General features: G+C 42.7%; 1 protein-coding gene across 6 annotated transcripts in view; it reads left to right on the top strand.

The window, feature by feature from the left end:
• The window catches only part of NTRK3 (neurotrophic receptor tyrosine kinase 3), a 384,919-nt gene that overhangs the window by 251,844 nt on the left and 106,917 nt on the right, over positions 1 to 26,158 (top strand). Inside the window, exon 14 of one of the 6 annotated variants that reach the window (XM_038532787.1) lies at positions 25,630 to 25,764. The exons of the other annotated variants lie outside the window; for them this stretch is intronic. Coding sequence (XP_038388715.1) covers positions 25,630 to 25,764 — 135 coding nt within the window. The remainder of the gene's footprint in view (positions 1 to 25,629; positions 25,765 to 26,158) is intronic. 6 annotated transcript variants of the gene reach the window in all.

The raw sequence follows: 26,158 nt of genomic DNA, 5'->3' as shown, positions 1-26,158 counted from the left end.
CCAGCTTCTCATGGGGATCAGATGCACATGCACATTTGGCATTCACTGATCTCGTCCGGGCTTGTTGCTTTACATATGGGGAAGCCCTATGTGGTTAAGCCCCTTGTCCCGAGAGATACTATATTTTGGGTGACATCGGTAGAATTAGAACCAGGTGCTCTACCTTATTTTTCACTTATATTTTCCTCCTAACATCCTACACATGGGTGGTTCTTCCAGAAGCACCTTTGTGCCTCTCTCAGGCTCTGCAGTATATCCCCTCTTGGTCACTGTCAGTATTCTGCTCTTTTTCTTCTACCAGATAGGCCCAATTCAGATTAATTTTAGCTCCTTCCTTTTTGGGGACACTTTCCTTCTGAAAAGGAACCTTTTCCCCCCCTACTTGTATGAAAATATTTTGGTTCCACTTCTCTACAGAGCTGTGGCTAAGTCATCCTAGTAGACCATTCCAGGGCAAATGCTCCTGTCCACGATGCTGGGGAGCTACAGCTGTGAAGGGACATTTGCCTGGTAAGCAAGGACTCCTGGATATGGCAGCATCATGGGGTAGAAGGAGCCTCAGGTGTCTGATCCATCGACCCAATTTGCAGATGAGGTCACTGAGGCATAGAAAGGTCGAGTGGAAAAAAAAAAAAAAAGAAAGAAAGGTGAGTGGTTTGCCTAAGAAACATAGGTGATTTGTGTGTGGAAGAGAGAAAGAATTAAAACTCAGGTCTTCAAGATTCCGGTGCCCAACCCTTAAGTTGATTCAAATAAGCACATTTCTAATAGAAGAATTCCATTCACCTGGAAACAGGATGAAGGCAGGAGATAAAGCAGGTTTCCTGAATGCAAGTATTGTCTTATGTTTCAACAAAGTCTGCATTAGAAAATCTCAAGATTGAAGGAGGCATGAGAGATCTTTCTATGCATGTGTCTCCTTCACCTCCTTTGCAGGTGGTCACCCAATCTCAGTTCCTTCTTCTAGGGACCAGAAGCTCCCCTTTCCAGGTTGGTCCAGCCCACTCAAGCAGTTCTGACTGTGAGACAGTGACCCTCTCTTGACTTGGGAGTCAGCCTTCTGGGGACCCATCCCCTGGACCTCACTGTTCTACCTGGAGCCACTCAGTAAACAGGGCCATGTGGCAGGCAGGACACTGGCTTTGACACTAGGCAGACCCAACTGCCAACTACCAGTTGTGTCACTTGGATAATCCACTTCTGCTTTTTGAGCCTTGTCTATAAAACAGGGTTACCAAGATGCCTGTGTCAGAATCACCATGAGCCTAACACAAGGTGTCTTGCACATTGTAGCTACAGCACGTCCCAGCACAAGAAGGCTCTTGGCTCATGCTCTTCCCCATGTTGGAGGCCCATGGTCATGTCTCCCCTCTTTTCACACTAAACCTTAACACAACCTTCAGTGACCGTTCAGGTGGCGCCCATGGAAATGGCCCATGGAAATGGCCCATGTGCTCTTGGCAGCCTCCCAGCATGCCTCTCCTTTGAGCACTCTTACGGGGTGGGCCTCCTCCTCCATGTATGAGAAAGGGAGCCATGAAAACTACCTTTGGTGTTACTGTCATGTCTGTGAGACCGTGCTGTGTTCAGAATCCACATCCTTAGGGACTGTCAGTGGGATGTGCATTTGTGAGTCTGTGTATGTGCACGTGTGTGCGTGAGCACGTGTGTCTCCAGCCGTGTGTCTTTGCTGAGTCTGTGTATGTGCACGTGTGTGCGTGAGCACGTGTGTCTCCAGCCGTGTGTCTTTGCGTGCTTCTCTCTGAAGGTGATGTGCCTGTGCTTGTGTGTGTTTTCCATTAGTCTTAAAGCCACAGATATCCTGGCACATTTTTTTGTATCGGGGAGAGGCTCACTGCTGCTTTCAGTACCAGAATTCCATCTCAGGGGTCAAGGCTTCTCAGATCATACCTTATTTTCACCTGAAGCCACATGTGTGCCCATGGAGGGCTGCTGCCCCCAGACAGAACTGCCTCTCTGCCAAGGCCGCCGCCTGCTGCCAGCAATCCCTTTCATGGGATCTGTGGATGTGTGCAATGATCGCCATCAATCCTCTTTCCACCAGCTCCTGGTAGGGCATGGCAGCTCCTGGTAGGGCTTGGTGTCACACCCGGTGCTCCTCAAGGAAAGCTGTCTCCATCACTAATCTGAAAAACACTTTGCCACGGAGACACCTGAGACATGTAGGATATTAATAGCTGCAAAAGTCTCATCTCTATGTAATTTAAATCCCTTTCCTGAGTTCCACTCTGATGGAGGGAGTGGGAGAAAAGGAGAGAAAAGCCTAGAATAAGTCTGAGAGGTTGTGGAAAAAAATTTGGGGGGAGGATGACTGAAATATTCTTGTTTAATCACCCACCCTGCTGCCTGCTGGATTTGGTGAGGAGCAAATTTTAATTTTCTTTTTTTAAAATCAGGGGCTATTTTGACAATTACAAATGCTGCAAATTACATGTGTTCTGAGATTCAGCAGTCCTGTGAGAAGCTCTGGAGGAAGGGGTTCCTCTCTAAAAGAGTTTGGGAAATGCTGTATAGCTTTTGTGCCTCCTAGCACACCCCAGTGCTTGACAGCATATTTGAGGACAAGAGGCCCTTCCTGGACAGACTTGTTATGCTTTGGTTATCCTTAGATTTCCCGTATTTCTTTGAAGAAGGATCCCTTCAAATGTACACCATGTCTCTAGTAGGTTGTTCATAATGTTGAAGAGTAAAAATCTTAGATGAGGGGAAGTGGAGTGTTGTGGAGATTAAGGTACAGACTGTATAGTTGTGGAGGGAAATGTGCAGGTCCCTGGCTCATGTAAGTAAGGGGAGGGGAAGGCTCCCTACCAATATCTTTTACTGGTGTCCTATCTGTTAGGTTGTGTGATATATGGATGTCAGTTTTTCTAGGACTTGGAGAATATCAAAGACGCCTATTCAGAGTTAAAATATTAACTGGAATTGAGGTTATCTATTCTCTTCATAGAGTCTAAAAGTTTTTACAAATAAAGAAAGTGGGTTCCCACAGACTGCAGTGGGGTAAAATCAGATGGCTTTGTGAAGCAGTCCATAAAGACCAATGTGACTTTAGGGCAGATAAATTCTAGGCTTTAGAGATAGGCCTATTGCCAGACCCATTGATAGAGTCATTGACTGCTGTGTGGCGAGATTGGCAAGTCCTCAAAAGACTTTTATCCTAACACAAGTATCCCAGGTGGTGACATTATTACTTCACGGGCTCACGTGGGACCATCAGACATCTTGACTGACCTGGAGGTCAAGCGCATAAAGTGCCTAGTTCTTCTCAGGGAAATATGGTGGCCTCTACTTAGGCCTCTCTGCGGGTGTCAGTGTATTCCAGAGAGCATGGATCAAGAAGACCAGTGTATGTGCCTAATGGGATGGGTCCCAGTGAGCAAGGAGCCCGGAGTCAATAGAGGGAAAAGAATGCAGTAGAAAACCTTTGGTGTTATACAAAGGTAGGATTCAATCCCAACGCTACTACTGCCATATCTTTACACATATTACTTAACCTCACTGAGCTTCATTTCTCTCCTCTGTAAGATGGGAATAATAATAAATGACATTTTGCCAGGCATCTGGAAAATAAAATGGCATGCCATTTCATATAAGGAATATTCCAATGCTATGATAGTCTATCCACTCCTTCTGCTGACCCTGATCAAGAGAAGTTGATGGTGAGACCATCATTTACTGGAGTCAATCTTCCCTCACTATTTCTACAACTTTGATAGCATTTCAGGGCTGAGTTGCATAGAACCTTTAGGTTTGACCTCTCACGCTCTGAACACACCTGCTAACTTCTAAACATTTTCTGTCTCCTTAGCTTTCCCTGGTGTTTTCATATCTTTCTTGCCCTGTGGGAGGCAGTGGTGTACACACTCTTTTTGATGCAAATGTTCCTTGAATTGGCACAAGGGTAGGACAATGTGTTCTTTTTCCAATAGCTGTTTTAATAATGCTTGGCAGTGTGTTGGTATTTTTGGCCAGAGTAGTGCATTTTGAGACCATATCCTCAAGGAATGCTTTTCAATCTGTCCTAAGTCTCTTTTCTAGGCTGCATAGTTTGGATTTTCCATTGATGAAAAGCACTTCCCTTTTCTTGCCCACATGAAAGTTTATCTGTCCATTGTCTGGGCCACTCCTATCCCTCCGTGTTGCCCAAGGCACATGTAAAAAATCTCTTGGGATCTTCCTGTACTTTATGCCTTTAAAAAAAAAAACACTATATTACCTGGAAGAGCGTAAGGTTCTAAAAACCAGAGGTACTCTGGTATAGTCTCTCTTGGGGTTCAAGGATGCCAGAAGGTACATTGAGGATGAGGAGAGCAGGTAAAGAGTAAAGGAGCTTATGATGGGTGAAGTGAGGGGCATCAGACCAGGTGGAGGATGGTACAGATACTGAGAGATAAGACAGGTAAACTAGAACCCAGTCAGGGGCACAGCAAACAAAAGCACCCCCAAGAAAGCCAGATAGGCTAAGAAGGATACCTGTCCTGTCTCTCTTTTATTGTGAGTATGTGGCCCTGAAGCAAGTGATTCTGCTCTTGACTGTGGAAGGATTTCCAAGAGATTCTGACCAGTCTCCCCACTGCGATGATATAGCTCCTCAATTACCATGGAGACTTCCATTTTAAAAATAGCCACTGGGTGGAATCTTAGTGCAAAAAAAAAAAAAATATGTCCAAATATATCATAGCAGTTGGTTCCCTACACCCTTGTGCCTATTTACTCCCTTGAGGATTTTCATCAGGTTTGACTTTTCCTTATGAAGAACGTGTTTATTCCTCCATATGTTCCATTGGCTTAAGCAATGAGTGATTCCCTGGTTGAAAATGTGTTACATGGTCCTCTTGCTTCTTGGAGGAACAGAGTGTTGTAGTAGTTAGGTGTGTGGCTGCTGGAGGCATCTCGCCCGGTTCAAATCTCAGCTGTGCCTCCTAGTAACGGTGTAACATTGAGGAAGTTACTTCACTTTTCTCTGTGTTTAGTTCTCTCATCAACAAAATTAGGCCAGTATGGTACCTGCATCTTGGAATTTATGTGGTTTAAAGGAAGTAAATCCTGACAGGCACTCAGAACAATTCCTGGCACATAGTGGGCCCTCGGAATGTGCTAAGATTTTTCTTTAGGGAGCTCTGAATCACCTTTGCATGCAGTTTACCTTTGTGGCCTTGGTTCTCCACAAAGGCACATGAACAAGTTAGTCCACAGGTCTGCAAGTTCATAATGTTGCTTCAGAGCTCCAAGGTGTTCCTTCTAGGCCTCCTAGTTTATCTCCACATAGTTGTCCACTAGATTCAGAACATTCTCCTTATGTGCTCCACATCTGTCAGCTTCAAAAGATGATGAGGGATATCTTAACATTTGACTGCCTTGGTAAAGAATTAGTCAAGTAATGCAAAAATGTTTATCTCCCTTGCCCCCTTCTTCTTCTTCTTTTTTTAAAGATTTTATTTATTTATTCATGAGAGACATACGGGGGAGGGGGGTGGGGGCAGAGACACAGGCAGAGGGAGAAGCAGGTTCCATGCAGGGAGCCTGACGTGGGACTCAATCCCGGGTCTCCAGGATCAGGCCCTGGGCTGAAGGCGGTGCTAAACCACTGCACCACTGGGACTGCTCTTTTTTTCTTTTTTTTTTTTTTTAAGATTTTATCTATTTATTCGTGAGAGAAGCAGAGAGAGAGGCAGAGACACAGGCAGAGGGAAAAGCAGGCTCCCTGTGGGGAGCCTGATGGGGGACTTAATCCCAGGACCCTGGGATCATGACCTGAGTCAAAGGCAGATACTCAACCACTGAACTACCCAGACACCCTTCCCTTGCCTCTTTCTCAACCCTAGGCCTACCTTTTGCTCCGTGATTATTGAGTGGAACTAAGGATTCACATACTGGCGTGCTGCCCTTGGTAGAATGAAAGTCTTCTCTCTGGCCTTGGAGGATTTTGCAAAATGGCCCTTGAGTGTTTGAGACTCCCTGAATAGACCTTCATTTGGACTTGCTTGCTAATCTCCCCAGTCATCCTTTCTCTTTTTTTAGCTTGGGCAGTTTGCTTTTTGTTTTTGTTTTTTAATATATCCATATCCTAGTTTTCATAGGCTGAGATTCACCTGATTAGCCATGCTTGTTTTCATTTTTCTGTTGGGTTTTAAAGACCTGGGTATTTTGATTCATTGGAATCTTATTTTCCCTGGGCTTCTGGTAAATTTCAAATACACACACACACACACACACACACACAGTATCTCGGGTTTTCTGTTGAGTCTTAGTTTTTAAATACTGTTTCTCTCCATTTCAACAGAAATGGAGAATGCTAACAGTAATTATATACCTATTTGTCTTTTGTTTTGTTATTCCAGGATCAAATATCTAAGGATTAAAGCAGAGATGCCAAAGATTCTCCAACTGGCAATTCCTAGTTTTGTAACCGATGAGGATATTGATTGGGATAGGAGTCCCCTGTCTTGCTGGTCATTCCTAGAAGCCTCAGCAGGGATGGAGGTTGGGCACATAAATAAACATTATGAACAGCTTCACCATTTCCTTGAAGGAAGAGTCAGGTTGCTGGTGGAAATGTCTTGAATAAGATCTTCCATTATCCATCCTTGACAGAACTTATGTTTATTCTTTGAGATTTTATGGTGGTACAGTGCTTCTGTAAGATCCTGAGTGCTTTATAGCTTAAGGAGTAGAGAAAATTCAGAACAGCTCAGTTCTTAGATTTTCAGTTTGAAGAAATAGTATTTTTCATAAAGAGGAAATCCTTTTCACACTACCAATGACCTTCTCTATGAATACCTCCCACGAAGACCTCTCATGAATACTTCTCCATGAATACTTCCAATGATGGGGAGTTCAGAACCTCCCATGAGCCATTATTATATCAATGCATAAATATTTATACTTTTTAAAGTTTATTTTTTATAAAATATTATTTTCATTTAACAGCTGGTGCACATTTGTGGATTGGAAGACTTGCTATTGTTAAGATGGCAATACTTGCAAACTGACTTATAGATTCCACATGGTTGATGCCAAACATTCAAACTGCCTTTTGCAGAAATTGACATGCTGATCTTAAAAATCCCTTAAAATACAAGGGATGTGGGATAGATGAACAATCTTTAAAAAGAAGAACAAAGTTGGAGGACCTAAACTTTTCAGTTTTAAAACTTGATACAAAGTTACAGTAATTGAGATGGTATGGTACTTGGCCTAAGCATAGACATATACATCAGAGGAATAGAGAGTCCCCAACATAAACCCTTACATACATATATGTTCAATTGATTTTCACAAGGTTACCAAGACAATTCAATAGGGATAGTCTTTTTGACAAACTGTGCTGGGACAATTAGATATTCACATGCAAAAGAATGAAGTTTGATCCCCTACCACACAACATATACAAAAATTAACTTAAAAGGAACCAAGACCTAAATGAAAGAATTGAAACTACTAAACTCTTAGAAGAAAACATAGGTAAAAATCTGTGTAGCCTTGGGTTAGGTAATGGCTTTTCAGATATGACACCAAAAGCATGAGAAACAGAAGAAAAAATACATACACATTGGATTTAATCAAAATGAAAAACTTTTGTCCTTCAAATGACACCATGAAGAAAATGAAAAGACAATGTACAGAATGTGAGAAAATGTTTGCAAATCATGTATCTAATAAGGGAATTTTATCCTGGGGATAAAAAGAACATTTACAACTCAACAAAAAGACACATAACCCAATTGAAAAATAGGCAAATGATTGAAATAGAAATTTTTTCCAAAGGTATATAAATGGTTAATAACGTGAAAAGAGGCCCAACATCATTAGCCATTAGGGAAATGCAAAGCCATAATGAGGTATCACTTCATGCCCATTAAGATAGTTATGATCAAAAAGTTGGCCATTGACAAGTGTTGGTGAGGATGTGGAGAAATTGGAACTGTCATACATTGCTGGTGGGAAGAAACATGGTGCAATCACTCTGGTAAACACTTTGTTATTCTCTCCCAACGGTAAACACAGAGTTACCATATGACCCACCAGTTCCACCTCTAGGTATATACTCAAGAGAATTGAGAACATGTGTCATGCAAAAAACCACAGCGATACATGGATGAGCCTTGAAAACATTAGAGAAAGTGAAAGAGGCCAGACACAAAAAGCACATATAACTCATGATTCCATTGATATGATTTTTCCAGAATAGCAAATCCACGTAACAGAGAATAGGTTAATGGTGGCCGGGGGTGGGAGGGCGAGAGTGACTGCTGATGGGTCTGCATGGTTTTGTTAGTCTGTAGGAGGAGGATGAAAATATTCAGGAATTACACAGAGTAATAGTTGTACAGGTTTTTTTGAAAGTACTAAAACCCACCAAATTGTGCACTTTGAAAGGGTTGATTTCATGGTTTGTGAATTACATATCAATTTTTTAAAATTATGAAAAAAAATAGCAATCCTATGTGGACACTGCCCAACTTGAATAGATGCCTGGACCTTGCATGGGGCCCTTTTTGCTAGATTATAGAGATGTTCAAAGGAGGGCCAAGGGGCTGGCCAAACAGTGTTGAGGGTCTGGATAGTCAAGGATGTGGCTAGTTGCCAACTGGTGTGGACATACTTCAGCATTTTAACAGTGGTATGAACATACTGGTACATATCCACTGACTGTTAGCTCTTACCTGTGCCTGAATCATATGACTTCCATACCCTACCGGGAGCAATAGAAAACATTTACAACTCACGCATGGCTTGAATATGACCATCATAACACCAAGAAGTTTGAGCTCTGAAAACTCAGAGTCCTTAAGTCTGTGGGTCAGGAGTTGATAAAATAGCACTACAATCAGTATTTTTGAGTAGGGTCTCACAGAAAGTGGTGGAAAAGTGCCTAGTTCTGTTGAATTATATTATAATGCAATATGGAAGTCTCTCTCTCTCTCTCTCTTTCTCTCTCATTCCTTTGACCTCACTCCATCTCTGAGAAAGGTCATTGTATTTCTCAGGAAGCCTCTGTTGTCTGTCCCAATGCCATTTTCCTCATCTAAGTTCAGAATTACATGAGCCTATCCCAGGTTTCAGAGATATGTCGTCTTGGAGGTAAATCTCCCAATTCAGTATGTCCTTAGCTACTCATCAAACCCATACCCACAGCAGCTTTGTGTGATGGAATCCACTATATTCCTCCCAGGTAAATAAATACATGGCTCAATGCATAGGAAATGAAATTCACATGGGAGAAGAGAAGAAAAGTCACATGTTATTTACTCAGTGATATCTTGTCTCATTGCAAAAAGTGTTTGAGGCGGTTTTCACAAAGGTATGCAAGCAGTGAAACAAGATGAATGAAGGGGGGGGTGACAGTATCTGGGAAAAGGGAATAAATATAAGGACATAAAATAAAACTAGTAAAAAGAGTAGACTGTTAAGTGTGTGCTGCTAGATGGGGCTTGCATATTTGGCTCTGGGCATCCTAGTGGCCAAAGCACAGAGGTAAACATCATAGGCTACAGGCAGCTGTTCAGAGGAAGAATAACTTTTCCAAATGTTGTGGCCTAACAGAAGCTTCTCCCACAGCACCTCATAAAGAACAGAGTGTGGGATGCAAAATTATACTCACCAGCACCCTGAAAATAGATCCAATGGTGCACCTCTTAGGAATGTTGGTTAAAATATCCTTTGATGCAAGTCAGTGGCTTCATGCCCAAACCCACTTCACAAAGTGGGTGGATGGGTAGGTGGAGGAAAAAAAGCTCTTCAGAAGCACCCACAGGAGTCTTATTTTGACGAGACCCAGGCAATACCTGCAAATGGGGGGCCTTTGGGGAAATCTGTTGTTGAGGCTTGATGGGATTGCCATCCTCATTCCCAGTACAGCAATCTGGGGCCTTGTTGGTCAGCTTTTTGCAGCCAGCAGTGCCCTTCCCATTCCACCTCCACCCCATGCCCAGACTTTTTTTCTGAGACTTATTGGAACTTGATCATGTGAGGCAGTAAATCATTGAAGTCCAGAACAAATCTCATTTGACATTTTTATCTTGACTCTTCTGGGGGCCTTTAATTAGCATGATTGCCATGTGGGAGACGGCTCAGATGGAATCTGGACTGCTCTTGGTTGGCATAATGGTTATTGAAGTTTTTCTAGTTTCTGTTCCTGGTCATCTAGGAAAGACTCTGATTAAAAGTGATTAAAACCCCTTAATATGGTCTAATAAGGGGTGGTTGGCAGTGCATGAACATGGATTTAAAAATGCATCAGAATACAAGCTCATATATGAAAAAAAAGTACTCCTAAGAGTTCACTATGGTTTGCTCACCACCCTGGCTCCCCCAGCACCATGGTACACACTGCCACTCTACTGGCATGGCCACTGTCCCATAGCTCATGCAGCCAAAGTATCCTCGGCCACATTGCCCACAGCTAGGACATTCTCAGCCCTTGTTCATAGTCCATGGGCTTTGGGGAGCATCAGAATATGTTATCATTGAAGATGGAACTTTGGTTAGCATTAAGGGTCCTGATTCCCCCAGTTTCTGATGTGCAGCTTGCCTTGAAATTTCCTGCTCTTGGGATCCCTGGGTGGCTCAGCTGTTTAGCGCTTGCCTTCAGCCCAGAGTGTGATCCTGGAGTCCCGGGATCAAGTCCCACCTCGGGTTCCCTGCATGAAGCCTGCTTCTCCCTCTGCCTGTGTCTCTGCCTCTTCTCTCTCTCTCTCATGAATAAATAAATAAAATATTTTAAAAAAAGAAATTTCCTGCTCTTGTAGAAGACACTATGGCGGCAGTTCTTAGCCAGGGTGACTCAGCCCCCCAGTAGACATTTGAGAATGTCTGGAGACATGGTTGTCCTGATGGAGTGGAAGATGCTAGTAGTATATGATGGATAAGGCATGTTGCTAAGTAAGCATCCTGCAGTCCATAGGACAGCCCCCCACAGTCAAGAACTATCTGGCCCCCAATTTAATAGCATCAAGGCTACAAAATCCTGCACTATGACTTTCAAAGCAGACTTCCACAATTACATTGCTTAAAACTCAGAATGACCTGGTGAGGGAGAAGGTGTAACTGATTTACCTCCATTTTACAGATTGAAAAATGGAAGCTTGGAGAGAGAATGATCCTTTCTACTCTTCCAGGGCCGGGCCATCTAGCTCTCATTGTATTGCCACTCAAATAGATTGTGTGGGATGATGTGAGCTTTGGGGTCTCTACAAGTGTCTAGAGGGGTATGGGTTTTACCTGAATGCTTACACACATCTCTAGAGAAACCGTGACCCCAAGTGTCTTAATGTAAGAAGGGTACTCCAATTTCTTACCTTTCCCCTGGATATCAAAGAGCACATATCCATCAAAAAGTATTGTAAAAAGTTAAGACTTGGTCACAATTGATACTTGGGGAGGAGTAGGGTTATTACAGTGGGTAAAAACATGATTATTTGCACAGTCTGATACCAGTTGACATCGACATATTGACATGCTTTGGGGCCCTGGCAGTTACATAATGTGTGACCGTCTGTTGTGACAATAGGGAGGGTTGTGTTTTTGGAATAAAGAGCTCATGATCTGCCAAAAAGCATTCATCTAAAAAATGCACCCCTCAACTATCTGTGTGTCTGTCTGCATGCATATTTAGAGGTGTTATAACTTCCAGGGCTTGTCAATTTAGTGGGATGATAAACCTGAGAAGGGTCACATGGGATGATAATAATATAACTATAATCACACTATCACCACCTGAGCATTTTAAAGGATTTGTAGCATTAAGAGACTCCATAAGAAGGGGTTCAAAGCAAGGCCTAGTCTCCCTTCTTAGGGCATGCATAGCTGTTATTGCACATTGCCTATGTGTCACATTTATAATTAACATCTAATTTGTGCTGATTGTGGCCAGGCGCTGAGCTGTGCATTTCACTGACATATCTGTAACTCCTTGGTTATCACCCTTATAATTACCCCCACTACACAGTGGAAAGATTGAGCCCGGGACGAGGGGGGGAGGCGGAGGCTGACATCACTTGCACATGATCCACACCTTGCTGATCACAATAGACGTGAAACTTGGGATGGGCTCATTCTTCTTTACCGCGTTGCCATGTTAACCATTCATGCAGTTGTATTTTACTCTTTGCTCCTTGATCACGAAAAATACTCCCATCCTCATTTGAAGAAGAGGAAACAGGGTCACTAAGGCATTGAGTGAGTTGACTATGGTAGTAGTTTAGAGCACAGAAATCACATCTCCTGCCTCCAAAGGTAGCCAGTATGCTCAGGGGGATAATAGACAGAAGAAAATCCCCAAAGAATTCATCCACAGAAGTTTCTGAGATAAATTGACCAGACATTAGTCTCTGTTCTTTTACTGATCCTATCGAGGCTAAAGCAGCTCTGCTCTGAATGGAGTGCACTACATAGTGCTCGGAGCTGAGAATTACTCCATGTGCTACAATGCATAGCTTGAAGAGCATCATTTAATGGCAGGTGTCTTGCCTCGGGGCTGGTGAAGTAAAGTCAAGGGCACATAAGGTTTTTAATCCCTATTCTAAGTGCTGCCACACTTCCCCTGAGGGTTACAAGCATGCTGTCCTGGGTGTGTGCTGAAAGATCACCTGCCCTCCCACACCTGCTCCTTTTCAGGTGTCCCCAGTGTTGCTTCTGTTCCTCATCGGTCACACTGGAGAGACCTGGCACTGCCCAGACCTCACCTCCTCTCCCACATTTAATCAGATTTAGTCTGATTTGCTGAAGTTAACTTTGTGTCTCTCTGACATCCATCTCCCTGGCTCTCCTACCACGATCCCCGCCCTAATTTACCACTGCCCAGCCCGTCAGGGGTCACCCTTTAACCCGGAGGGCCACACACCATACAGGCTGCAGCCCCAATCTAGGCCACCACCTGTTTTTGCACAGCGCCAGAGCTAAGAAAGTTTTTTATATTTTTAAATGGTTGGAAAAATATCAAAAGAAGAATCATCTTTCGTAACACATGAAAATGATATGAAATTCAAATCTCAGTGTCCATAAATAAAGTTTATGGGAACAGAGCCACACTCATTCATTACCAATCATCTGTGGCTGCTTTCACTCGACGGCAGAGTTGAGTAGTTACAACAGAGACGTGTGGCCCGTAAAGCCGAAAATATTTACTATCTGGCCCTTGACAGAAAAGGCTTGCCGGCCTCTGTCCCGTCCTGCTGACCACCACCTGTCTTTCTCTTCCCTTCACCTTTATCTGCTCTTAGGTCATCCACTCTTTCAAATCCTTCAGGAGTGACCCATCATCTGAGCTTCTGAAGTTCCTTCAGGATCTCCCCAGCTAATTGTCTCCATTTATTCCCCAGTGAGAAACCCTTTGCACTTTCTCAGATTTATCTTATACCTCTCCACTAAGACCATCACTGTCACAGTTCTTGCTGCTGGAGATAACTTCCTTTACATCTTCTTACATGGAAATCTTCTTTCTCCTTCAAGCCTCACCGAAAAAGCAGCCTGCCCCAAGGAGATTGAGTCTCCCACTGTAGTTAACCTCTAGAAATGCCCTAATGCTCTCTTGGTGTTGCTTTTATGACAGGAGGTCCTTTCTGTCTCAGCCAAAGCCAGAGGACCCTAACTAGGATTGAGGTCCCAGTGGTGTGGGCGCCCTAGAGTACATCTGCCTAATCAGGGGCTCCCCGCTCCCGAGGACAGGGCCTCCCCCCCCGGGGTGGGGGGAAATTCCTGTGAATTTATAGGAAGTTTGTTCTCCCCAAACCCTATGATATTGTTTTGAAAGTGGGAAACAGAATTCTACATTTGGAAATTGACTTTTAACATTAAGTAGAGGGGCCATTGTCATTAGCTGATACGTCACTTAATCCAAATCTCTTACCCATGAATCCACCCAATAGATCCATATCTATTGATCCATTATCTCTGTCTTCCTTTATCCATCCATCACTCTTCAGCTATCTGTCATCAGTTCATAGCAGCCCAGGCTTCTCCCTTCTCTCCACTGCACACTTCCACTACTGTCACTTGACTTGGTGAAGTCCCATTTTTGTAATGTTACAGGTTGTACCCTTTACTGCCCCTACTGAGCTTCTTCCTATTTTCTCCCTTACTCATGTTTTATGTTCTAGCTGAATCATACTCTTTGCTTTTATGGAAAGACATCCCTGTCTTAGTTTGCTAGGGTTTACATAACACAATTCCATGAACTGGGTAGCTCAAAACAATGTTTGTTGTCTCACAGGCCAGAAATCCAAGGCCAGGGTGATAGAGCAGAGCCATGCTCCCTCTGAAGACACTAGAAAAGGATCTGTTTCATGCTTCTTTCCTGGCTTCAAGTACTTTACTAGCTCTCTCAGGCATTCCTTGTAGACATGTTACCCCAATCTCTGCCTTCTTGTTCACATGGTGTTGTGTGTGTGTGTATGTATGTGTGTGTCTATCCAGATTTTCCATTTTATCATATTAGGGCCTGCCCTCATGAACCCATCTTATCTTGATCATCTACAAAGACCCTTTTTACAAATAAGGCCACATGCTGAAGTGCTAAGGATATTTTTGGGAGGGGCACAAGTAAACTTACAAGGATTCCCCACTTGCCCAAGCTGCTCCCACCATTTGGAATGCCCTAGCCTCCCCTCACCTCATGTATTTCTGCCTAGGAACCATGTGTACCACCTCCTCTTTCCCCTTGTATGTGGTCACTCCTCCATTGAACTCCCCACTGCTCTGAGTAGGTATGTCTCTCTTGACACTCACTGGAGTACATCCCATATATAAGCATTTGTTGTAGGAGTCTAGTAGACTGTAAACTACTCTCCTTTTTTTTTTTCCTTTGGCTCCTAGAAGATTGATACTCAGATATTTGGAAAATTATTGCTAGGTAATCTTAGTAAGGTGTATCCCTCACATTCTTGGCTCTGGATTAAATTTCAAGCTTCTAATCTAGGACAATAATTACCTTACTCATCCTGGTATTCCCTTTTTCCAGTTCTGAACATAGTCACCCATGAGCATAGGTGACCCTCAGCATGGGTCAGCCATTTAGAGATTTGGAGCACAACAGAAGCAGAGGTTTGAGTCTATTTGCTGGTATTGGCGACAGTGCCTGTCATTGCAGAATGCTGATACTTTGTGACCTGTATAACATATGTCTGCCACTGTTAATTTGGGTCTTTAGGGAGATTGTGACACCTCCACTGCCCAAAATGAGTCTTTTTTATATGTCTTGTGAATATTCATGCTTTCATTAAAGAAATTAAAGAGGGCCCAAAAAAGTTTAGGAAATATTGCTCTGTACAGATGAATGGTTGGACCCTTCTCTGTCTCCTTTTCATTTTCTCCTCCCAGCATCTTCAGTATCTTCTTCATCATCACTAATCATAGGAAATCAGAGCCAGAAAAGCATCTCATAAGTTTATATTATTTAATTGTTAGGGCTATAAATTTATAATGCATCAGCTCTCTGATCCTATTAGCCTTACCCTGCTCTAAGATAATCTTCTTAAAATTGATACCACCCAGGGATTTGGACTTTGTTGATTACATTTTCTGCTAGACTCTGACACTTGCCTTTTTCTCATTGAATCCCAAACAATATGGTCATGACCCTGAGGAGAGTCAGGCACCTTTCAGTACCAGAAAGACTTGAAGACTTTAGTTCTGGGAGGGCCACATAGTCAGGTCAGGGGTAGGAGGTACTGATGCTAAGATAACAATTTTTATTTCTTTCCTTACCTCACAGAGATATTTTGAGGCTAACATAATCATTATTTAAAGTTTTTGGAAGAAGAAATGCCTTGCAAATGCCAAGATACTATTGTAGAACCTCAAAATAATGTGGCATATTGTTATACAGATTCACACACATACACGAGTCATGTCACACGGTTCTAAAAAACAAGTTTTTCTATTCTCTAAAATCCTGGTCTGTCAGGTGGGAAAATAGGGAGAGCTTTTGCACATGCATCCTGCTTGGATTTCAACATAGCAGAGGGGTTAAGTGCAGATTATTCTGACTCAGTAGGTTTGGAATAGAGCCTGAGATTCTTCATTTCTAGCAAGCTCTCAGGTGATGCTATTGCTGGTCTAAGAACCATACTTTGAGGGCAGTCCGGGTGGCTCAGTGGTTTAGCACCACTTTCAGCGTGATCCTGGAGACCCAGGATTGAGTCCCACATGGAGCTCTCTGCATGGAGCCTGCTTCTCCCTCTGCCTGTGTCTCTGCCTCTCTCTCTCTCTCTCATGAATAAATAAATAAAATCTTAAAAAAAAAACATACTTTGAGTAGTCTGGGATTAAAGGATGGAGAAACCACTGGAGGAGGAAGAGAAGCCAACAGAAAGAAAGGAAGCAGAAAAGTGGGAAGATGAGTAGAATGTCCCAGTATTATAAATGTCATAGGGGTTATTAGGTGGTCAAGGTGCCACATGTGTGGATTGATCAAGGTAAAGGGGAATGGAGAAAATCTCATTTTGGAGTAATCATTGGTAACCTTCAAGAGAGTAGTTTATCTGGAGGGAATAAAATTTAAGATTATGGAGAATTAAGCATGAGTGATCTGACAGTGGGGGTTATATTTAGAATCCAATTATGCAAAATGTTGGTGCCTAAAGGAACTAAGGATATGGAGTGATAGCAAATGCTATGGTAAAGTGGAGAGCATTGCCCCATCTTTTAGGTTGTGAGTCTGTGAGTGTGAGTCTGGGTTTGTTACATGTGCACATACCAAATGATAGAGGTGACCATATACAGATCTCTGCAGAAAGGAATAGTACAGGAGAGAGGAAAGATTCTAGAGATAAGAAATAATTAAAGAAGTTAGTTGGAAAAAAATTTAAAAAAAAAGAAGTTAGTTGGAAACAGGATTGAAGGCATCACTTAAACAGTTAGCTTTTGGAAACAAGGAAAATATGTGTTCTAATGTAGAAAGAAAGAAAAATAATTGGGCTCTGGTTAAGATGGTGTAATAAGTTCATGCTTTAGTGTCCCTCCATTGCTCCAAACATAAACAATGACAGAAAAGCATAAAAAGACATAACCAACCCTCCCCTTCCACCCACCAACAAGATAAATAACCTGGTGGACCAGAAAGAGTACAAAAATAAAAGATGATGAGCAGAGCTACAGCCATTCTCATTCTGGTTTCAAGTCTGGAGGCAAAAAGTAGGGATGAGAATTTAGCTTTGCAGGGATCTGCAAAACTATGTTTGCTCCAGATTATTAGAGGATTAGATTCACTGCTTGAAGTTATGGGCTGGGAACAAACTTTTACACCGATGAAAAGAATCTGAAAAAAATAATGTTGTCATTCTCTATTTGGGAGTACAGGAAATAAGAATCTCTGAGCCTAAGGAAGTCAGGGAGAAACAATAAAGATGCAGCCTTTGAGGTGATGAACTAAATTTAGCCACCCAACTAGCTGCAGACTGTTCTGCTGTATCCTTAGTACTACCATGTAGTGGCCCCAAACCATCATCATAGGATTAGTTCAAAATTGATGTTGTAAGAATCCAGGTAGAGGCAGCAGTAAACAACAACAACAACAACATTAAAAAATAATGAGTGGAAAAGGAAAAAAAAAGAAAGAAAAGGAAAAAAAATCCTACTCAAAATAAACTATAATTGAAAAGCATGAGGCATGTGAGAAAAAAAAATAATGATAAGCATGCCTGTTATCATGACTTTTATTCAAACCTATTCTGGTGATCTTAGCCAATGCAACAAAGCAAGAAAATAAATTTAAGAATTAGATAGATGACTGTCCTAATCATGAATGATACAATCACCCTATAGAGAACATCAAAGACCTATAAAACTTCCTAGAGAATTCAGCAAAATTCCAAATACAAGATCAATAAACAAAAATCAATATATTCCCTAAACGCCATCAGAAAATTTAATTGAAAACAAATCATATTTATAATATCAAAAATGGAATAAAACCAAAAAAGTGAAGCTTTAAAAAAGTATAAATCTCAGATATGCAAGATTTTATGGGAAAACCAAAACATTATTAATAATATAGAAGAAAAATAGTAAGTGGAGCATGAATAGGAAGAACCAATATAATAAAGTTGTTGATTATCCCCCAGCTCCATAAATTGTAATCATCCTATTGTAATGATCCTGTATTGCCATGATACATTTGTCAGAACTAAGAAACCAGCATCAGTACATTGCTATTAACTAAACTCAGTATTTTATTCTGATTTATTGTTTTTCTTCCCAGATGTCCTTTTTCAATTCTAGGATCTCATCCAGGACACCACATTACATTTAGTTATCATGTTTTCTTTGCTGCTTCTGATCCATGACAGTTTCTCAGACTTTCCTTGTCCTTAATTACCTTCATAGTTTTGAACAGGACTGGTCAGATTTTATGCAGAATGTCTTCTAATTTGGGCTTATCAACTGGGGTCATGGGTTTTAAGAGGGAAAACTATAGAGGCAAGTGCCATTCTCATCACATCACATCCAAAGTATATGCTTATCATATGGCATCACTGATGATGCTCACCTTGATCACCTGGCTGAGACAGTGTTTGCTAGGATTCTCCCCTGTAAAGTTACATTTACCCTCTGCTATTTGCTTTGAAGGGAAACTGATAAGCAAAGCATATTCTCAGAGTGGAGTTAAGCTTCACCTCCTTCAGTGAGGAATGCCTACATCAATTATTTGCAATTTTTCCCTAGGGTAGATTTTTAAATGTACTTTTAAAGGAAAAGGAGAATATCATTTGACTTTGAGGGTGGAGAATCTTAAGATATAGATTATAAATATCATAAAGGGAAAGATTAATGCATTTGACTACATGAATTTAAAAATATGTCTCTATAAGATGCCATATACTAAGTTGAAAGACAAACCATAGACTAGGAGAACATAATTTCAACCCATGTATCCAACAAAGAATTTGCATACAGAATAAATAAAAAAGACCAGCAGCCTGTTATATGTAGATATATACATTACATATCTATATATACACATGTTATATACACACACACATATGCACACATATAATACACACAGTGATGAAGATACAAACAGACAATTCACAGATCAGGAAACTCCAGCTGAGATGATGCACAGCCTCAGTAGTGATCAGGGAAATGAAGCACCTTTAAAGTGCAAGGAGATAATATCTACCACACATCAAATGATGATGACATCAAATAATGTCAGATGTGGGGATGCAGGGCAAGAAGTTCACCCATTTAGTAATTTAGATACATGAATTAGTAACATAACTTTGGGGAAACACTGAAGAACACACTGAAGGATTTATATGCACAAAATTATAAGGATACCTTCTAAAGCTATTCTTTTCAAACATTTTTTGCACACAAACCACCTGAAGAGCTTGTTAAAATGCAGATGTTGATTCAGTGGGATCTGAGATTTTCTATTTTTTACCAAACTCCCAGCTGCTGTTGCTGCTGGTCCATATGTCCACACTTGGAGTAACAAACCTCTAGAGTAGAAGTCAGCAAATGGTGGCCTGTGGACCAAGGACCAAATGTGGCTCCCGTCTATTTTGATAAATAAATATTACTGGAACATGGTCATTTATTTATGTGCTATGGCTGCTTTCAGACTAAATGGCAGAATTTAGTAGTAGCAACAAAGATTTGATGATTTGTATAACGCCTAAAGTATTCGTCTGTCCCAATGTAGGAAAAGTTTGCCAACTGCTGCTCTAGAGAAACTCTCCCACATGCACATAAAGAGACTTGTGTAATATTTATTGCAGCTTTTAAAAAATATTGACAAAATGGAAACAATTTTCAGTTGGTAGGACAGATAAATAATTTGCAGTATATTCACATGGTGGATTACATCAGTTAAAATTAATGAATGAGAGCTGCATGGATCAACATGGTTCAACATGGTTAAATCTAGAAAACATCCCTTGTTTAGGCAAAACAATACTATAATTTGTTTATTGTTATATACCTATGTAGCAAAATTATTCAAAGATGTTTAGAAATAATAATCATCTATTTCAGGAAGTGATTAACTCTGGTTTGGGATAAAAACAGGAACAGGATCATGGCCAGACTCATTTGGGTTCTCAACCATAGCTATAATGTATTATTTCTCTCAAAATTTGGGAAGAACATATGAGAATATTGTAAATTGTTAATACTGGGTGGTGGGCACATTGTTTTTCTATTCCCCCAACTATTTGGGTATTTTCAGACATTTCAAACATTTGAAAAGAATAAAAAGAATCCAGAAAAGGGAAATTATGCTTATATGGGAAAATACAAATATATATATTTTGAAATTCAGAGAGTGAGTGGGGGGTGAAGATAAAGGTCTTTATTTTTTTAATTAGTTTTTTAAAAGAATTTACTTATTTAATTATGAGAAAGACAGAGAGAGAGGCAGAGACACAGGCAGAGGGAAAAGCAAGCTCCCTGTGGGGAGCCTGATATGGGACTCAATCCAAGGACGCTGGGATCACACCCTGAGCCGAAGGCAGATGCTCAACCACTGAGCACCCAGGCATCCCAAGATAAAGTTTTTTAATACATAAGGCTCCTTCTCCTCTCAGTTAAACAAGAAGAGATGTTCTGGTGTCACAAATTGTCCTTTATGTAGTTAATTTTGAGAATGGTGAATATGCGACTAATCTTACTCCATGGCTTATGGAATATTTTCATTTTAAGAGGTAACTTCATCCACATCCCAGAGTGGAAGGAATTTCTCTCTCTCTCTCTCTCTCTCTCTCTCTCTCTCTCTCTCTCTCTCGGACTAAGGTTCCCGCTCCTTTCAGCCAAGATCTACCAATTGTTGGGACAATCTTTGTAATGCCAAGGGTAGAGCCCCCAGGCACATTCTCCTACTTCTGAGTGCAAGAGTTGCATGTCAGTCAGGGAAGAGTCCTAAGATCCTTCAAGATTCCTTTGAGGACCAGCCTTTTGCATTGTCTGAGGATCTCAGTGTTCTGTGCCCTCTCATGTCGCCTAGGTGTGGATGCCTTCCCATTCTGACTTCCCATGGATATGATTCTATTGGCCAAAACACATTTGGGGTACATCTAGCCCCTTCCCTCAGTATCTGCACACAGCTGGAACCAGACTTGGCACATGGGCCAGGGCAGTCCCATCATTTATTTTGCAAGTTGTATTAAGTCAACTTTACAAGAAGAGGTACTGCATACTGAAGTTGGGGAACCAGTTCCACACTCTTAGCCAGGAAGCATACAGCAGGGACATTTCAATTCTAAGAACATTTCAGTACCCCTCAGAACCCTTTGTAAGCATGTTTGTCAATATAAGGATGTGGGGATAATTGAGTCAGATCATGTCCCATGGACCATAGTATATGAAGAGACCTGCTAGCTGGCTCCTGACAACCTTTGGTCAAGTGCCTTGTACATTTAAGCACCTGGAACACACAGCCAGCTGAGAATACAGTGCTGCCTTGTCTCCCAACAGCCTTGTAAGTGGTCTTCAGCATGTTTTGTCATTGGGACTGTTATTTTGAAACACTATGCCCTCTTACCATGAGATTCAGTTCTGGAACGAACTCTACTTTCTGAGATAGGTTTGTCCCTTGGATGTAGGTTTTCAGCCCCTTCTTTATAATTGTTCACTGTGACCAGAAGGAGCCTAGGTTTGGTCATTCTGGGGACCGACAGTGAGGCTTGCTGAGATGGCATTCCCCAGTTCTTTAATGCATAGCCATAACCTAGTGCTAGCTTTATGCTTATTGCAAAGTTTTAAACTCAGATGCTAAGGCAAACCATGCAGGTGTTGTAAACAAGTGGAGGGGTCAGGTAGAGGATAATAGGGAGTGGTAGAGTATATGGTGAAGTGGAGAACACATGCCCTGTCTAAATTGAGTGGCCACCATGTTGCTCTAGCTGATTTGCACTATGCAGAAATAGCTGGCCCAGCATTGCCAGAACTCTTAGATTTTCAAGGGAAGCTACAAATACAGAAACTTTAAATGTGAAATCTCTCAAGTTTTAAATGTTGGCAACTAAGTAAAAAATTTTAAAAAGAAATTGTGCTGAAAAAAGACACATCCTAGAGCCACATATGGCCTATAGGTTAGGTTTGCAACCTCAGAATAAAAGAAGAGCTATGAGAAATTTAAGCAATTTTTAAGAGACTTTTAAGCAAGCTAAGTCATGCCCAGCAAGACTACACATTTTAGTGTCACCTACCTGGGTCATTGCCACCAGCCTTCTACTGAATCAAATGGCAGGAGAAGAAAGAAATTAGATAGAAACAACAGAGTAGCCACATTAGGAGGCAAAGTAGAGAACGAAGTAACCATTGTCCTATCCTCCCGGGATCGCTAGGCCTCCTTGGTCACCTTCTCTCCATGACCTTGGAGAGGCCACCACACAAGCAGGACATGAAGCAAGAGATGTCTATCTGTGAGGGAGATTTTCTTTACCATAATACACTCTTTTTTGACCCTTCTTGTTCATGTAGTGGTCTAGAGGAGGGTGCTGGGGAGAGTTCTTCCCTGCACCATTCTTGGCTTCCCAGGGGTATTCTCAAATATTCCATCCTCTTGCTGTGGGCGTGACTATATTCTGGATAATTGCTCTTCTCTCCAAACTCATTAGCATCTCTCTTTCATCAGACTTCCTTTTCATCCTTCCTAAGCGGAACTCCCAAAAGTATCATCAAAATGAAGGAGTCAATGTGTAGATGGAGTTTGGGTTTCCTTTCTTGGAAGGTCCCAATGCACGCAAAGTGTTACTGTAAGAGTGGTGGGTGTGGCAGGGCAGAAAATGAAGCAACCTAGAGAAAGGTTAGACCAAGCACCTGCTGAAGGGGGGCAAAAGCAGGCATGGGCATGCTCATCTTCCTCGCTTAGGAAGCTGTGAGTGAGGAAAGAGCATTCTAGCCCTCCATCGGGCCTTGCAGAGGGGGCTGTATATAAAGCCCCACTTGCTCTGGAGAATGTCCCCACCACTGACTGCTCCCTTGACTTCCATGTCAGCCTCTTGTTCTTGATATAGATTTTCAACAAAGGGAAGCCATATTGCAAAGTAGTTAATTCTAAGGACTTTGGGGTTATGAAGAGCTTGGTTCAAAATCAGACTCTGCCACGAAGTGAACTTGGTTGGTTTGTTTGTGTTTTATTTGTATTTATTTATTTTTTAAGATTTTATTTATTTATTCATGAGAGACACAGAGAGCCCAGAGAGAGGCAGAGACACAGGCAGAGGGAGAAGCAGGGTCCGTGCAGGGAGCCTGACGTGGGACTCGATCCTGGGTCTCTAGGATCATGGCCTGGGCTAAAGGCAGCACTAAAATGCTGAGCCAGCCAGGCTGCTTGGTTTGTTTGTGTTTTAAAATATATTATAGGGCCTTAGTTTCTCCACATTTAAAATAGGGTTAATAATCGCAGTTTTTTAAAAGATACTGGGGGATACTGGATTAGCTGTAGGCAGTGCCTGGTACTATCCCTACCATACGTGTTGATCCTGGAATTCCAGGGGGCTCAGCGATGCCTCTGATGGTAGGACTATTACAGCGGGACATTGGTTGGGGGATCCCTTCTTCAGTCTGTGCCTTCCTACAGCGTAGTTCAGAACATCTCACCTCTTCTTCCCCTTCGGGAAAGCTGGGGAGACTGTGGATAGAATGCCCCCCCGGCTGGGGTGGGGTGCAGAGTGGGCTCCTCACCCTCACATCTGTCCTGATGTCCCCTCCTACTCTTACTTCCTGGACAAGGATCTGAATTACCCTGTGTCACTGGGTCCCTGTTCAGGCACCCCTGACCTTAGCACCAGGACTCCTGTGTATTTCAACCTACTCCTGAGTCTAAAGTGCTTTTCTCACAGCCGATACCGTGTAAGTGCTAAGCACTAGTGTGATGTAGCAACTTGAAGATGACAAACGAATACATTTGAAGAGGAAATGTTGGAAAATAATCCAATAGAGCTCCATTTGGTATTGGGCCTTTTATCAAGGCCATAACCTAAACCACTTTATGGAGTTAGGTAATAAAATTATCATGTCAGATAACAAAAGGAGGAAGCAGGGACAGAATGGGAAGCCTTGAGAATCTGAAGCTGCATGAGGAGTGTGTAGGCAGGAGATGCAGGCACGTTCTCCCCAGTGGATGCTGGAAAGCTGGAGGCGCTAGACTCCCAAGGCCAGAGCATGCAGTGGAGCTGAGCTGAGACCCCAGAGAGGGGTGGGTGATTGGGATCTGCAAGGCTGACGGTCTAGCCCCCTTTTGTGTTGCACGCCATCAGAGCTGAGCCTTTTCTACTCCAGTGAATCTTGAAGGCCTTGCTTTTGAAGGTTGAACCTGCTTTCAGCCCAGTGGGATTAGGCTCCAGTGCTTTTACCCAGTCCTGTGGGTGCTCAGTGCCCCTTCTTCCCCAGCCTTCCTTCCCAGCAACCCTCACTTCCCAAAATGATTCCAGAGTCTCTGGCTTACTGCTCAGGAAACTATACCTAGACAGTCCCTGCAGACCAGGCTCTGTTCTGAGTCACAGAGGACCTGCAGCGAACTCTATGCTGCATGGCTTTGGGAGAGCTGTCACCAGATGGAGGAAGAGGTTAGACATAGAGGTCTTGGGGTGTGGTGGGCGAAGCCTTCTTTGGAGTGGGCTTGCCCCTCCTCAGTCTTCCTTCCACCCATCTTTGCCTTTCCTGGGTCAGTGTCCACGGTGGTCCTGGTCTCCCCTGCCCTCCCCCAAGCAGATGCCTTTTCCTTCCCGTTCCAGGGTTGTTCTGAGCAATAAGGGGGGAGGAATGGAGGATCTTGGAGCAGTGCCTCCTATGCTATCAGGATTCAGCACTTAGAATCTTGGAAAGGCTCCACCTGGGAAAGAGTTCCAGAGAAAACAAACTTCAGATCCCGGCTAATATGGGAAAAGGCTCATGTTCACGGAGGCAGCTTCAGGGACCTTGGCAGAGCCTTAGGCAGGCTTGGCCCCTGCCTTTAATGGATCCGACATGGAGCCTTCCAGGGCCCATGATACTGCATGGCCTCCAAAGGAGACTTCACTCTCAAGCTGTAATGATACACTTTTTGTAGGATTTTTAGTCCTTGGGTCTAGTGAACCAACAGCCTTGGTTCCAACTGTTTATGCCCTAACGAAGGCAAGAAATATTTTAAGGGACCAAACTCAAAACTATCACCGCCCCCCTCCCCATCCCCTCCTCATCCCCTCTTATCAAGTTGTTTTCCTCTTGGAGATTAGCTGAATTTTTTTCTGAGGGAGAGAAGAGGCCAGAAAGAAGGTCTTGGGACCTGCAGGGTCATCACCCAAGTGATAAGAATCATCCTTCTGGCCCTGGGAATGGCATGCAGACTAGCAGCGATGGGCACAGGGTCAGGGTGCTGTGGCCCAAGAAGGGAGATGGGAGGCAAACATGCTAGGGAAGGGTTGGACAGAGTTCATGATGATGACAAGTCTTTCCTGACTCCCTGATTATAGTTTTTTAATGCCGCTGTGTGATACTCCGAGGACAGCGTGTCTAGATCTTATGCATAAAATAAACCAGGTGGCCCTACAGGTAAAGCAGGAGTAGGGAACACCTGGGCTTCCGTTTCTGGCATTGTGCACGTGAAAACGACGTCCCCTGTTGTTGCACTTGGGGCTCAATACTGACCATTAACTCCCCCATGTCTGCCTCTTCTGCCAGGGGTCTTTTCAAACCTAGACAATCATGGGATATTAAACTTGAAGGATAATAGAGATCATCTAGTCTCATCAACTCACTATATATATGAGGAACCTGAGGTCCAGAGTGGGGAAGTGTCTTACCCAAGGTCACATGGTGAGTTACTCCTTTGACGTCTTTATATTCAGTACAGACCCCTCCCCCAACTGATTTTGCTGAAGAGTACTAAGACCTCATGGAGACTCCATATGTCCCAGAGGACTGACTAGGTGCCCAGTGTGGGATTGCTACTAAAATCCCATAGGTCAGAGGAGTCTTCCAGGGAGGACATGTCATAGGGCCAAGGTAAGGGGTGTGGGAGAAGCAAGAGAGGGACCATAGCCCAGAGAGAAACAGTGAAGTCACACACCTTCTAGGCAGGCTGCCCAGACCAGTGGCCTGCACCCCTTCCACCTGAGAACCAAGAGAGCCCTCATCCTGGGCTAACACCACATCTTATCCTGAAGCTGAACATGATGTCATAGACAAGGAAGTTTCCCTCTGTCCTCTC

This window comes from Canis lupus, chromosome 3, assembly GCF_011100685.1.
Source record: "Canis lupus familiaris isolate Mischka breed German Shepherd chromosome 3, alternate assembly UU_Cfam_GSD_1.0, whole genome shotgun sequence".
NCBI lineage: Eukaryota > Metazoa > Chordata > Mammalia > Carnivora > Canidae > Canis > Canis lupus.
The sequence above is the reverse complement of the archived record's forward strand: the minus strand, read 5'-3'. Positions and strand labels throughout refer to the sequence as shown.